We start from the raw sequence: 12,388 nt of genomic DNA on the forward strand, positions 1-12,388 counted from the left end.
TCATTTATTAATTGAGATGCAATGATAGTGACATACATTCGTCGTTGATCACTATTGTTTTGTTTTTGCGCAGTAAGAATATAACCATAGTAAAGTGGTACTATATAGTTCCTGAAATAATGACAGTTAATCCCCCCTCCCTCTTGCAGGATGATTTAATAAATTAGATCTATAAGAAACATTTGAAACTTCTAAAAACACCAATGTTCACCAAAGCTCTCAATATCCACATATATCGACAGAGTACAGCAACTTGCAATGGGCCTGGTCTACAAGATACACTACGCGACCAAGGTACCCATGTACATGTCAAAATACTTCCCAAAGGTCAGTGAATACCACGATCACAACACCAGAGGGAGCTCCACAAATCATGTTAAACCCAGATTCGGCTCAAATAAGGGACTAAACACGTTTCGCAATTATGCCACATCAATGTGGAACGCCCTACCCAAAGCTGTAAAGGAATGTGGATCACTACCCACTTTCAAAACCTCTCTCAAGGGACACCTACGGGAGACTGCAATTCAACACTGGCCCCTGTAAATATCCTAACCCAACCCCCTCCAATGTACAGTAATTTACCTAGTATGGTTTTGTCAATAGTCCAATGTACAATTTTGTTTGTTTGTACAGTGTCTCCTCCCCCCCCCCCTCAATGTACAGTTTTGCTTGTTTATACAGTGTGCCCCCCCCCAACCACCTCCAATGTAAATTACCCAGTATGGTTGTCAATATCCCAATGTACCCAACCCCCCCCACCCAACCTCCTCCAATGTACAGTTTCTACGTCAAATGTATATACTCCCTGTTCTTGACTCCTTCTGTATCACAAACAGTACTGTATTTGCAAATCTGGTATGTCATAAATGTATAGATGTAGCAGTACTGACTATCTGTATGTCATGTATGTCATATATGTCCTGATGAATTGAAAATGGGGGACCCTGATGTAAACAAAATACTTCCCAAAGGTCAGTGAATACCACGATCACAACACCAGAGGGAGCTCCACAAATCATGTAAAACCCAGATTCGGCTCAAACAAGGGACTAAACACGTTTCGCAATTATGCCACAACAATGTGGAACGCCCTACCCAAAGCTGTAAAGGAATGTAAATCACTACCCACCTTCAAAAACACTCTCAAAGAACACCTACGGGAGACTGCAATTCAAAACTGGCCCCTACAAATGTCCTAACCCAGTTGTACAATAAAGACCAAGCATGGCTTTGTCAGTATTCCAATGTACAGCCCCACCCAACCCCACCCCACCTACACAACCTCCTCCAATGTACAGTTTCCATGTCAAATGTATGTCAGTATTCCTATGTACAGTGTCCCCCCCCCCCACCTCCAATGTACAGCCCCACCCCACCTACCCAACCTCCCCCAATGCACAGTTTCTATGTCAAATGTATATACTCTTCCTCTGGATTTTTTTAGTATCACAAACAGTACTGTATTTTAAAATCTGGTATGTCATAAATGTATTGATTGATTGATTGAAAAGTTTATTAACAGATTGCAGAATGGGTACAGTACAGTACATCTCAATACATACAATTGTTAAGGGGATGCAGACCAGAGAAAGACTTTCGTCTTGTTTCCACCAGGGTCCCCCATTTTCAATTCATCATAACATATATGACATACATGACATACAGATAGACAGTACTGCTACATCTATACATTTATGACATATCAGATTTGCAAATACAGTACTGTTTGTGATACAAAAGTGTCCAGAAAAGGAGTGTATATACATTTGGCGTAGAAACTGTACATTGGAGGAGGTTGGTGGGGTGGGGTTGGGTGGGTTGGGTGAGGGCTGTACATTGGAGGTGGGGGGGGGGGGGGGGGGGGGTTGGGTAGGGGACACATACACATTTTACACTGTACATTGGAATGTTGACAAAGCCTTACTTGGTCATTTACTGTACAACTAGGTTAGGACATTTGTAGGGGCCAGTTTCGAATTGCAGTCTCACGTAGGTGTTTTTTGAGAGTGTTTTTGAAGGTGGGTAGTGATTCACATTCCTTTACAGCTTTAGGCAGGGCGTTCCACATTGATGTGGCATAATTGCGAAACGTGTTTAGTCCCTTGTTTGAGCCGAATCTGGGTTTTACATGATTTGTGGAGCTCCCTCTGGTGTTGTGATCGTGGTATTCACTGACCTTTGGGAAGTATTTTGACATGTACATGGGTACCTTGGTCGCGTAGTGTATCTTGTAGACCAGGCCCATTGCAAGTTGCTGTACTCTGTCGTCTACTCTAAGCCATCCTAGGTTGTCAAAGTGGGCAGGGGTGAGGTGGGTTCTAGGAGTCAGGTCAAGTAGTAGTCTGACTAGCTTGTTTTGAGATGTTTGTAATTTGTTTTTTAGTGCCTTTGAGGTGCTTTGGTACCATGAGGTGCAAGCATAGTCGTAGTACCCTTGAATGAGTGCTCCTGCTAGAGATAGATGTAGCAGTACTGTCTATCTGTATGTCATGTGTGTCATATGATGAATTGAAAATGGGGGACCCTGATGGAAACAAGACGAAAGTCTTTCTCAGGTCTGCATCCTCTTAACAATTGTATGTATTGAGCTGTACTGTACTGTACCCATTCTGCAATCTGTTAATAAACTTTTCAATCAATCAATCAATCAATCTACAACCAAGGGCAAGTACCTGGACAGGTGGTGACTGGAATGAGTGACTGGGCCCTGTGCAGTGTGCACTGCCATCATTATACAATTAAATCGTGAGAACGAATTTACGTTTCTCTCTATTAATCCGCGGCTCCGTACTCTCACGTCACGGGGGAGGAAACAAAAATGTAAACACACGTGATTCGTTTGCTTGAGTTCAAGTCAAATCATTTCTATTGGGTGCATCCTGCTTGTGCGACGCCTCCCTGTAGCTACTTCTTTGGTCGTGTTTGTTTACCTGTCCACGTACTCACCTAATACGCCCTGCTATTGTTCTGATTGGGTGTCTGGCTGTAATGTGAGATGGAATCAACCATAGCAGGTTCAACCACTCGGCAAACCTACAACTCTGAATCCCCAGGACTGACCTCACTCAGTCTGACATGCATAACTGGGGGAAAAACACCACAGTCGGTTATAAGCAGTGGAGAGACCCTGCAATCAGGTACTGGACATACATCTTATTCATCTGGATAGCTGTCACGGTTGTATGTGTTTGTCTGTGGGCTGGATTTGGTGTTGTTTGGTGTTTGGTTGCTCAAGAGGATTGATTGATTGATTGACCGGTAACCTATTTGTTTGTAACGGAGGGGATACCTGTTGACAGACGTACGGTAATAGATGGAGACCATTCCGGGCGACTGGATGTGTCTCTTTGGTAATTTGTGTAATTGAGCTGTTTGAGTTTAAACATCAGGATCTCACCAGCTAATTTCTAAGCAGCCAAAGAATTTTTTTATTATCAAAAAGAGTGAAAGGATTGATTGATTGATTGATTGATTGATTGATTGATTGATTGAAAACTTTATTAACAGATTGCAGAATGGGTACAATACAGTACAGCTCAATACACACAATTGTTAAGGGGATGCAGACCAGAGAAAGACTTTCTTCTTGTTTACATCAGGGTCCCCCTGTTGCAGTGGGTTGCAGTGTTAGTGGAAACTACTCTGAAACTGTAGTTTACTAAACTACTAGCTACTTCACAATGAAAATAAGTTCAACTAAATCTTGCCTACCCTAAAACTACAACTAAACTAAAACTACAGTACTTTATTATCATTATCTGAGTCTGGAATCTTACACAGAGGTACAACTGAAGTGACAATGAGTAAAGGGTGTGTGTGTGTTTGATTTATTTACCAGGGTAGGCAAACCCAGCTTGAGGGTGTGTATTAAACTACTAATTGAACTAGGCTACATGTAGGTAACTACTCTGCAACACTGGGGGTTTACCCAGTTACCTGACTTTACCTTTTATTTCCCCTCAGGTTCATCTTATCACAAGCTTTGAAAATGTATGTCCCGTGTATTTGCCTTGCACAGATAGGCTATGGTGTCGGATAACTGACCTATATCAGGATAAAACAGGGTGTCAGTGTAGGAGAACTTCCCTGATATACAACACTTTGTCAATCCCCATGGGGAAGTTATTAATCTGCATTTGACCCACCATAACGACTTAGGAGCAGTGGGCTGCCGCAGACAGGTGCCCTGGGCACCCAGTTGTAATGTCATCGGTGATGGGGAAGCTACTCTGAAATGAAAGGCATAGTTTTCCAAGCTACCAATTACTTCACACTGAACTACAGAAAAGCTACTCCCAAGAGAAATATAGTTTGGTTAACTAAAGCTACTTAGGTAAAAGTAGTTCAAACTACTTTATAATAATATCTGCAATGTAATACAACATTTTAACATACAGAATAACACTAAATTAAGCGACACGATTGCAAAAAAATATCACTCAAGAAAACTAAGTGCACACTGTGTGTGTAATCCTCACTTTAACAGCTGTCTGCCAGTCAGACATGAACCAACACCAAATAACCATATCAGGGGTAAAATATTGACAGAAGAAAATGCAAACATGTAAACTTGTAAAACTGGATTTTATGCAGATGTTAAATTCAAACTTGAACTGCTACTTTTTCTTTAAACCATACATTAGCATCACAGTGGAGCTGTGCATCTCTTGAATGACAGGGAGAGGGTGGGGTTGGTCAGAGGGGTTTCACTCAAGAGGAGTAAGTTCTAGTAGTTAACTCCACCTCAAAATGTTATTAAAGGAACACGCCAACATCATGGGAAATGTGCTTACCGTCAGAGTAAGCGAGTCAGACAAGAATAGTTTAAATTAACATTAAAGCATAAAATCCAAGTTTACATGTTTGCATTCGGTTGTTCCTTTCACTACTAACATCTTAAAATGTAGTTGACCTACCAGCAAGCTACTGCAAAATATAGGTAAACTACTAGTTTAATTGACATTTAATGAAACCACTCCCCATCACTGCATGCCGGTATCAGTTGGTCAAGGGAAACGGCAGGAGTGTAGTTTGAAATTCTGTCTTTAATACTCAGTAATGCCAACGATAAAGTAGATGTTGGTGCATCTAGTTGCTATTGATCCCAGTAAAACCAGATTGATGATAATAATAACGCATTGTTCTCAGCGTGGTGACCTTCAGAGGGGATGGAGGGGACATTCTGGGCTTCGCCGATGAGGACCAAGCGACCGACTATGAGATCTGCACTACAGCACCCGGGACGACCCCTGACCTCGTCATCCCACCCACGCCACAGGCTAACAGGACCCAAGGTTTGTGGATCGTTAGCAAGTTTTGCAGGGAATTTGGAGAAAGCTAATATGAAATAACTTCAGTGCTGGTAATGAGAGTTGTTCAGTTATGGTAGTTAGTATGGCTACAAGAAAATCCATAAGGACCAAAAGCATTTGACAGATTATTCAAAACGTTAAGAATCCTGTTTAATTATAATAATTTTTCAGTTATTGTATCTAATCCTGATTCTGGGAGTATCCCTGTTTCTCTACATTTCTACCTTGATATCGAGGCTCTAGTACACGCAAGCTTTTTGACGAGGAGGGCCAAGGGTGGGCACTGGGCCCTGGAACAAAGAATGGATGGACATTGATAATGTTATTTCAAAATCAAAATTTAAATGGTAGGAGCAGTTCTACAAGTACGAGTACATAAGCACAATATTGGACCCGATACCGCTACTGGTATCGGTGTCGGAACATCCCTAGAATGGGCCCTAAGACCCTAAGGAAGTGGGGGAGCACACCTACTGTCTGACTGTGATTATAGAGTATATACTGTGTATCTACTGTCTGACTGTGATTATAGAGTCTAGACTGTATCTACTGTCTGACTATGATTATATAGTATATACTGTGTATCTACTGTCTGACTGTGATAATAGTGTGTAGACTGTGTACCTACTGTCTGACTGTGATAATAGTGTAGACTGTATCTACTGTCTGACTGTGATAATAGTGTGTAGACTGTATCTACTGTCTGACTGTGATAATAGTGTAGACTGTATCTACTGTCTGACTGTGATTATAGAGTATAGACTGTGTACCTACTGTCTGACTGTGATAATAGTGTATAGACTGTGTACCTATACTGTTGTTGCAACTTCTTAATGTGTCAACAAGTTTTGGAACTGATGCTGGTCAAAGGTTTCGGAGCACTTGCCTACCACCACATATACTCTGTGTGTCCTGGTCGTTGTAAACTGCGACTCCTACTGGTTGGGCGCCTGTTCAGCAGGGATGGGATCTGGGGGAAATAGCGGGAACCTCCGCACGTGTTACGTTCCCCGAGTAAAACGCCTCGCTGTCAGGTGAAAAGAAGTGGTTGGCGACTCCACATGTATCGGAGGTAGTTCTACACCCTTCCCAAGCCGACAGTGGGGCAATGCACACAACGACCAGGAAGGGAATTGGTATAACGACTAAATTAGGATGGGTGAAAAATACAGAAAGCCCAAAAAGAAATAGAATATATATATATATTTTTTAAAGGTTTCGGAACTGATGCTGGTCAAAGGTTTTGGAACTGATGCTGGTCAAAGGTTTTGGAACTGATGCTGGTCAAAGGGCCATTTTCCTACTCATTTACATTTAGTCATTTAGCTGACGCTTTTATCCAAAGCGACTTACAAGTTCTGTACGACAAGTCATCAGGAAGGGCACCTCTATCAGCTGAGTAACAATGTTTATCAAAGTGTTGAGTGCTACAGTGTAGGTTAGTTTATTAGGAGAAGTGCATGACAGTAAGGTTAGTTAGGGTTAGATATTTTTTTCTTTTTTCTTTTTAATTCAGATAATGGTTGAAGAAGTGCGTCTTTAGTCGACGGCGAAAGATTGGACGGGTTTTGGCTGTCCTAACTGGGGTGGGTAGTTCATTCCACCATTGTGGGGCAAGGACTGAGAATAGGCGACTTCTCTTTGATGACCCTCCCGGAGCTTGGATAGGAGTAGGTCTGAGGCGGCCAGAAGATGCAGAGAGTAGGGGTCTTGAGGGTGTGTAGTTAGAGACCATTGACCGGAGGTAGGCGGGAGCGGTTCCCTTTGCTGCACTTTTCTGTTTTGCAGTTTTCGATCGCTTGCAGCACATTATTTGAATACATTTTCAATAATAATAATAATACACTTTATTTGTATAGCACCTTTCATACAGAAACTGCAGCTCAAAGTGCTTCACAACAGAAAAAAGACAGGCATAAAATGAGAACATAAAGTGCAGACATATAAAATCACAGTTTTTCACATTAGGATCTAACATCCCAACAGGCCACCTTGTTTATGGTTTGATTCAGTTTTAAATAGACAATAATAAAAAGAGTAAAATAAAATAGAGAGAGTAAAATAGTGCAATAGTGCAGTGCAATAAAATAGTAGAATAGAATAGATAAAAAAATAATTTTTACAGTGCAATAAAATAGTTCTGGATTACTGTTCAACAGTTCAAAGTCGTCTTTGCCTTCTCTGTTTGGTATCCACAGTTTAAAACTTGACAGTCTTCCCACCTGTTTTATACCCACTTTGACACTTTGAACCTCCCACCCAGGGCAAACCTCCCTCTCAGGGCACAGTTCCCTCTCTCATGGTGCAGTTCTAGGCCTGGGTCCTACACAGTTTTAAAGCCTGACAGTCTCTTGTTTGATACCCACACAGTTTAATACCTGACAGTTTTGAACCTGTAATAGACAGAGTAAAATAATACAGTGCAATAAAATAGTAGAATAGAATAGATAGTAAAAGTATGCAATAGAATGGACAGAGTAAAATAGTGCTACAGTACAATCAACAGCAGAGTGTATTAGAAGGCTATCGTGAAGAGGTACGTTTTTAGCTTATTTTTTAAAATATTAAGAGATCTATCTTCCCTAATGTCCATAGGTAGTGTGTTCTATAACTTTGGTGCATAGTTTGCAAAGGCTGCATCCCCGATTCTCTTTAGGCTGTGGTTTGGAACCTTCAAAAGACCAGTAGTAGATGATCGCACTGTTCTATAGAAGGCACATAGTTGACTAGAGAATTTGCAATGTAGCTTGGTCCTGTTCCATTTAGTGCCTTGTATAAGGAGGAGGACCTTGAAATCGATTCTAAATGTTACCGGAAGCCAGTATAGGTTAGCTAATACTGGACTGATGTGGTCTCTCCTCCTGGTTCTAGTTAGTAGCCTAGCTGCCGAGTTTTGAATGAGTTGGAGTCGTTCTGTGGTTTGGATCAGTTTTTCAGCGTCTTTTTGATTTATAAACGGCTGTACCTTAGCTATGTTTCTAAGGTGGACATTTTTTTGTCACCTTGTTGATGTGTGATTTAAAGCTTAGGTCTGAGTCTATTATAACACCAAGACTTGTAACTTCTGGTTTGATCCAAGGAGTAAGTTGCCCCATATTGCTCTGTAACATTTCTCTTTTTGTTATAGGACCGACTAGTAGGATTTCAGTTTTGCCCTCATTTAATTTTAGGTAGTTGTTCGTCATCCATTTGTTTATTACTAAGAGACAGGCGGAAATGGAGTTAATAGCTGTGTGATAATTTGGTTCAGCGGAGATGTACAATTGTGTGTCATCTGCATAACTATGAACACATATATTGTGTTTTCTAATGATGTCTCTGAGTGGCAGCATGTATAGTGTGAATAATAATGGACCAAGGCAGCTCCCCTGTGGAACTCCGAAGTAGGTGTCATGTTTCTCAGAAGAATGATCTCCAAGCCTGACGTAATATTTTCTCCCTTTGATTTGATTATGTTCTGAACCAGTTTAATACATAGTCAGAAAGACCAACTAACTTTTCTAGACTATTTATTAGGATATCATGGTCGAACGTGTCAAACGCTGCGCTTAGATCTAATAGGACGAGAATTAATACAATTAATAAATCAATAAATCTTTTGCATCAATTAGACATGTTTGGATGTTTTTTCTTATCAACATGTGACTTTCTCTCTAGACTTCTATACGGTGGAGGACGCTATGGAGGCCATTGGGTTTGGAAGGTTCCAGTGGAAGTTATCTATGCTCACTGGGCTGGCCTGGGTAAGATGGTGCATTCAGGTGCTTCTGGTAAATTGATCATGTGACCAATTAAGTCTGTCTGTTTCTCTGTCTGTCTGCCCCTCCCCCTGCCTGCCTGCTTGCCTGCATGTCTGTCTGTCTGTCTGTCTGTCTGTCTGTCTGTCTGTCTGTCTGTCTGTCTGTCTGTCTGTCTGTCTGTCTGTCTGTCTGTCTGTCTGTCTGTCTGTCTGTCTGTCTGTCTGTCTGTCTGTCTGTCTGTCTGTCTGTCTGTCTGTCTATCAATCTGTCTGCCTGCCTGCTTACCTGTATGTCTATCTGTGTGTCTCTCTAGATGGCGGATGCAATGGAGATGATGATTCTCAGTGTCCTGGCTCCTCAGCTACACTGTGAGTGGAGGCTTCCTAGCTACCAAGTGGCCCTCATCACATCGGTCAGTCACTCTGTTCATGCAGACATAAAATCACAGTTTGGTATTCAATTATGTCAGTTTGCTATTAAATGCACACATTATTTGTCATACGATATTCTATCACAATTCTCTTTCACAGGTTGTGGCTCACAAACAACACTATTTAAAAATGGAAATCCCTGTTAACTTCCAACATTTCAAGTCAAGAGTCACTTTATTGTCCCATCAGCTGGGAAATGTGTCTTGGGCTTACACCCACACTGCAGCCACAAACACATACATACAGACATGATGCAACTGACTCCAAACAAAGAAGATAAACAATATAAAATATACAAAAAAGTACCTGCACAGCAGGATGTCTGGCAACACCACATATATAGTATGACAAAATATCGATTATCGAATATCGATAATATTACGTCCAAATATCAATTATTCGATAATTGCTGGCCATTTATCTGGCACTATTTAAAAGTTTTACTGAAAACGGAATAAAGGAATTTTTAAACCTGTTTAGTCTAGAGTGTGGAACTCTAAACCTCCTCCCAGAGGGCAGTAGCTCATACTCGGCATGTAAAACATGGGAGGGGTCCGAGACAATTCTATGGGTGACCTTTCACTCCTATGATCTTCCATGCAGTCTGCATCAGACGGACCAGTTTGGACTTTAGTTGTACAGACAGGTTACTTTGAGACTCTCTAATAGACTGGTAAAAAAGTAACATACATTTTTGATCTACACCATGAACTCTAAGGTGGCGTAGAAAGTGTAGTCGTTGTTGTAGTCTGCTACACAGGCTGTCTACATGGGTGTTCCAGGTTAATGAGTTATCAACAAAAATCCCAAGATAAAATCCATTTCTAAATGGAGATCCCTGTTAACTTCCTAAATGTTTAAATGGAGATCCCTGTTAACTTCCAACATTTCTAAATGGAGATCCCTGTTAACTTCTAACATTTCAAAATAGAGATCCCTGTTAATTTCTAAATAGAGATACCTGTTAACTTCTAACATTTCTAAATAGAGATCCCTGTTTTCATACTTTTCCAGATTAATTCCTGCTTTTCTGTGTCGTCCCCCTAATCATATTTCAGTTTGTGGATAATGTGTTCCAGTAATGTACAGTATCATCCCACATAGCAAAGTGACATTGATTAAACGTTGACATTTCATCAGAATAATCGTTTTGGTTGAAGTTGAAAATTCTATTTTGAATCAACATTGAATTAATGTTGACAACTGATGGCCTTTTTATGTTGGAAAAGTAATCAAATCATTACTGACTACATTTCATCATTGATTCAATGTTATTTAACGTTACATTGACACTTCAACATGGATCCAACGTTGTTTCTATGTCAGATGTGAAACGTTAAGTATTCTTCTGTGGTTTTGTCTCTCAGGTGGTGTTTATAGGCATGATGTGCAGCTCCTATATGTGGGGGAGCGTCTCCGACAAGTACGGCAGAAAACTGGTCAGTCTTGTATTTCACATGATACTATATCTGAGGGAATGCCTTGACATTAGATCTCCTCCAGATGTATCTTTCTATGTTGAATAACAATGTGTATGATTATGGTTTTCCCACCATTTCCATTGTTCAGTAAACGACTGAAAATATCTTAGCAGCATCTCTACACCTTTACCCTCTTTAAGGATTTATGAATATGCAAATTGTCAATAAGCACCCATTGGTATTTACAAGGAATTCAAATCGGCAGCTTATATTCTATATTCATGTCAATAACTACTCAGCTTTCTGTGTAGCTGAAGCCAAAGGTGTCAAGTTACCACATATTGGACCATGATAGGTTAAACCTATTAGTGACATCACACATACAACTCAGACTTCAGGGAAGTACAGAGAAGCTCTCTCTCTCCAGGGGAGAGAGGCGCCCTGGTGACAAGTTTCTGCATAAATAACAATCATTATGGTCAAAGTCACAAATAACAATCTGTATAGTCAAAGTCATGCCTCCAAGAGGAGTTAACCATAAATAACAATCTGTATAGTCAAAGTCATGCCTCCAAGAGGAGTTAACCATAAATAACAATCTGTATAGTGTGGCAATTCTAGGTGTAGGGGTGGCAGAATAAAACAGACAGACGAGTTGTGTTTCCCAAAATAATACTTCTCCTTTTATTTTCTAATCAAACAAACATTTCATGGGTCTCCTCACTCTCTCTCTGACTTCCACTTAGACTGTCTGCCGGGCGGCTTTTCCACTTACCGGTCTGTCTCCTCGCCCCTGATATGAGAGAGTGAGAGGGTGTCCTTGGGCCCTATTTTGTTCACCCTCCTCAACATGCGCATCGCGTCGTGATTAGCTAGTTGGTCTTGATGGTCTTCTAGTGACAGGTGCGTCTGGAAGCGGACACCCAAATATGGGCAGCGCCTAGCCATTGGGCCGTTACGTAGCGTCCTTCAATCACCAAGCCCAGTGGTGGCTTGGGGTTGCCACTTGCCACAATAGTCAAAGTCATGCCTCCAAGAGGAGTTAACCATAAATAACAATCTGTATAGTCAAAGTCATGCCTCCAAGAGGAGCTAACCATAAATAACAATCTGTATAGTCAAACTTGTTAGCATTCTTCATTGGAAATACTAACGTGTTATGTTAACATGGCATTTTTCAGTTAACTGAGGTACCAATACAGAAACCTTTTTCACACTGTGACGGGGGCCTGGTGAGGAGAAATATTGACTGTCTAATAATTCAGAATGAGAAATATTCCCTTATGGAAAAGAGATATATAAATTGTACTAGATGTTTACATGGTCTACCCAAAAAAGTAAAACATATGGCAGTAAATCCACATAATATGATTCTTACAAGGAATTGAGAGAATCTGTACCAGTAACCAGGATTTTTTTTGTTACAAAGACTTCATTTCCTGCATTCTGGTGTAGGAATTATTTTATTTGTACCCTTTAAA

The 12,388-nt window shown here is 40.8% G+C and overlaps 1 protein-coding gene across 3 annotated transcripts in view; it reads left to right on the forward strand.

Moving 5' to 3' along the window:
• Positions 1–3,049: 3,049 nt before the first annotated feature.
• LOC311237553 (synaptic vesicle 2-related protein-like) overlaps positions 3,050–12,388 on the forward strand; it is a 39,912-nt gene continuing 30,573 nt past the window's right edge. For all 3 annotated transcript variants that reach the window (XM_084325499.1, XM_084325501.1, XM_084325500.1), the window contains exons 1-5: positions 3,050–3,140; positions 5,152–5,297; positions 8,973–9,058; positions 9,369–9,467; positions 10,854–10,925. In XM_084325499.1, coding sequence (XP_084181625.1) covers positions 3,079–3,140; positions 5,152–5,297; positions 8,973–9,058; positions 9,369–9,467; positions 10,854–10,925 — 465 coding nt within the window. In that variant the 5' untranslated portion in view covers positions 3,050–3,078. The remainder of the gene's footprint in view (positions 3,141–5,151; positions 5,298–8,972; positions 9,059–9,368; positions 9,468–10,853; positions 10,926–12,388) is intronic.

This window comes from Notolepis coatsorum (assembly GCF_963971535.1).
Source record: "Notolepis coatsorum genome assembly, chromosome: 11".
Lineage (NCBI taxonomy): Eukaryota > Metazoa > Chordata > Actinopteri > Aulopiformes > Paralepididae > Notolepis > Notolepis coatsorum.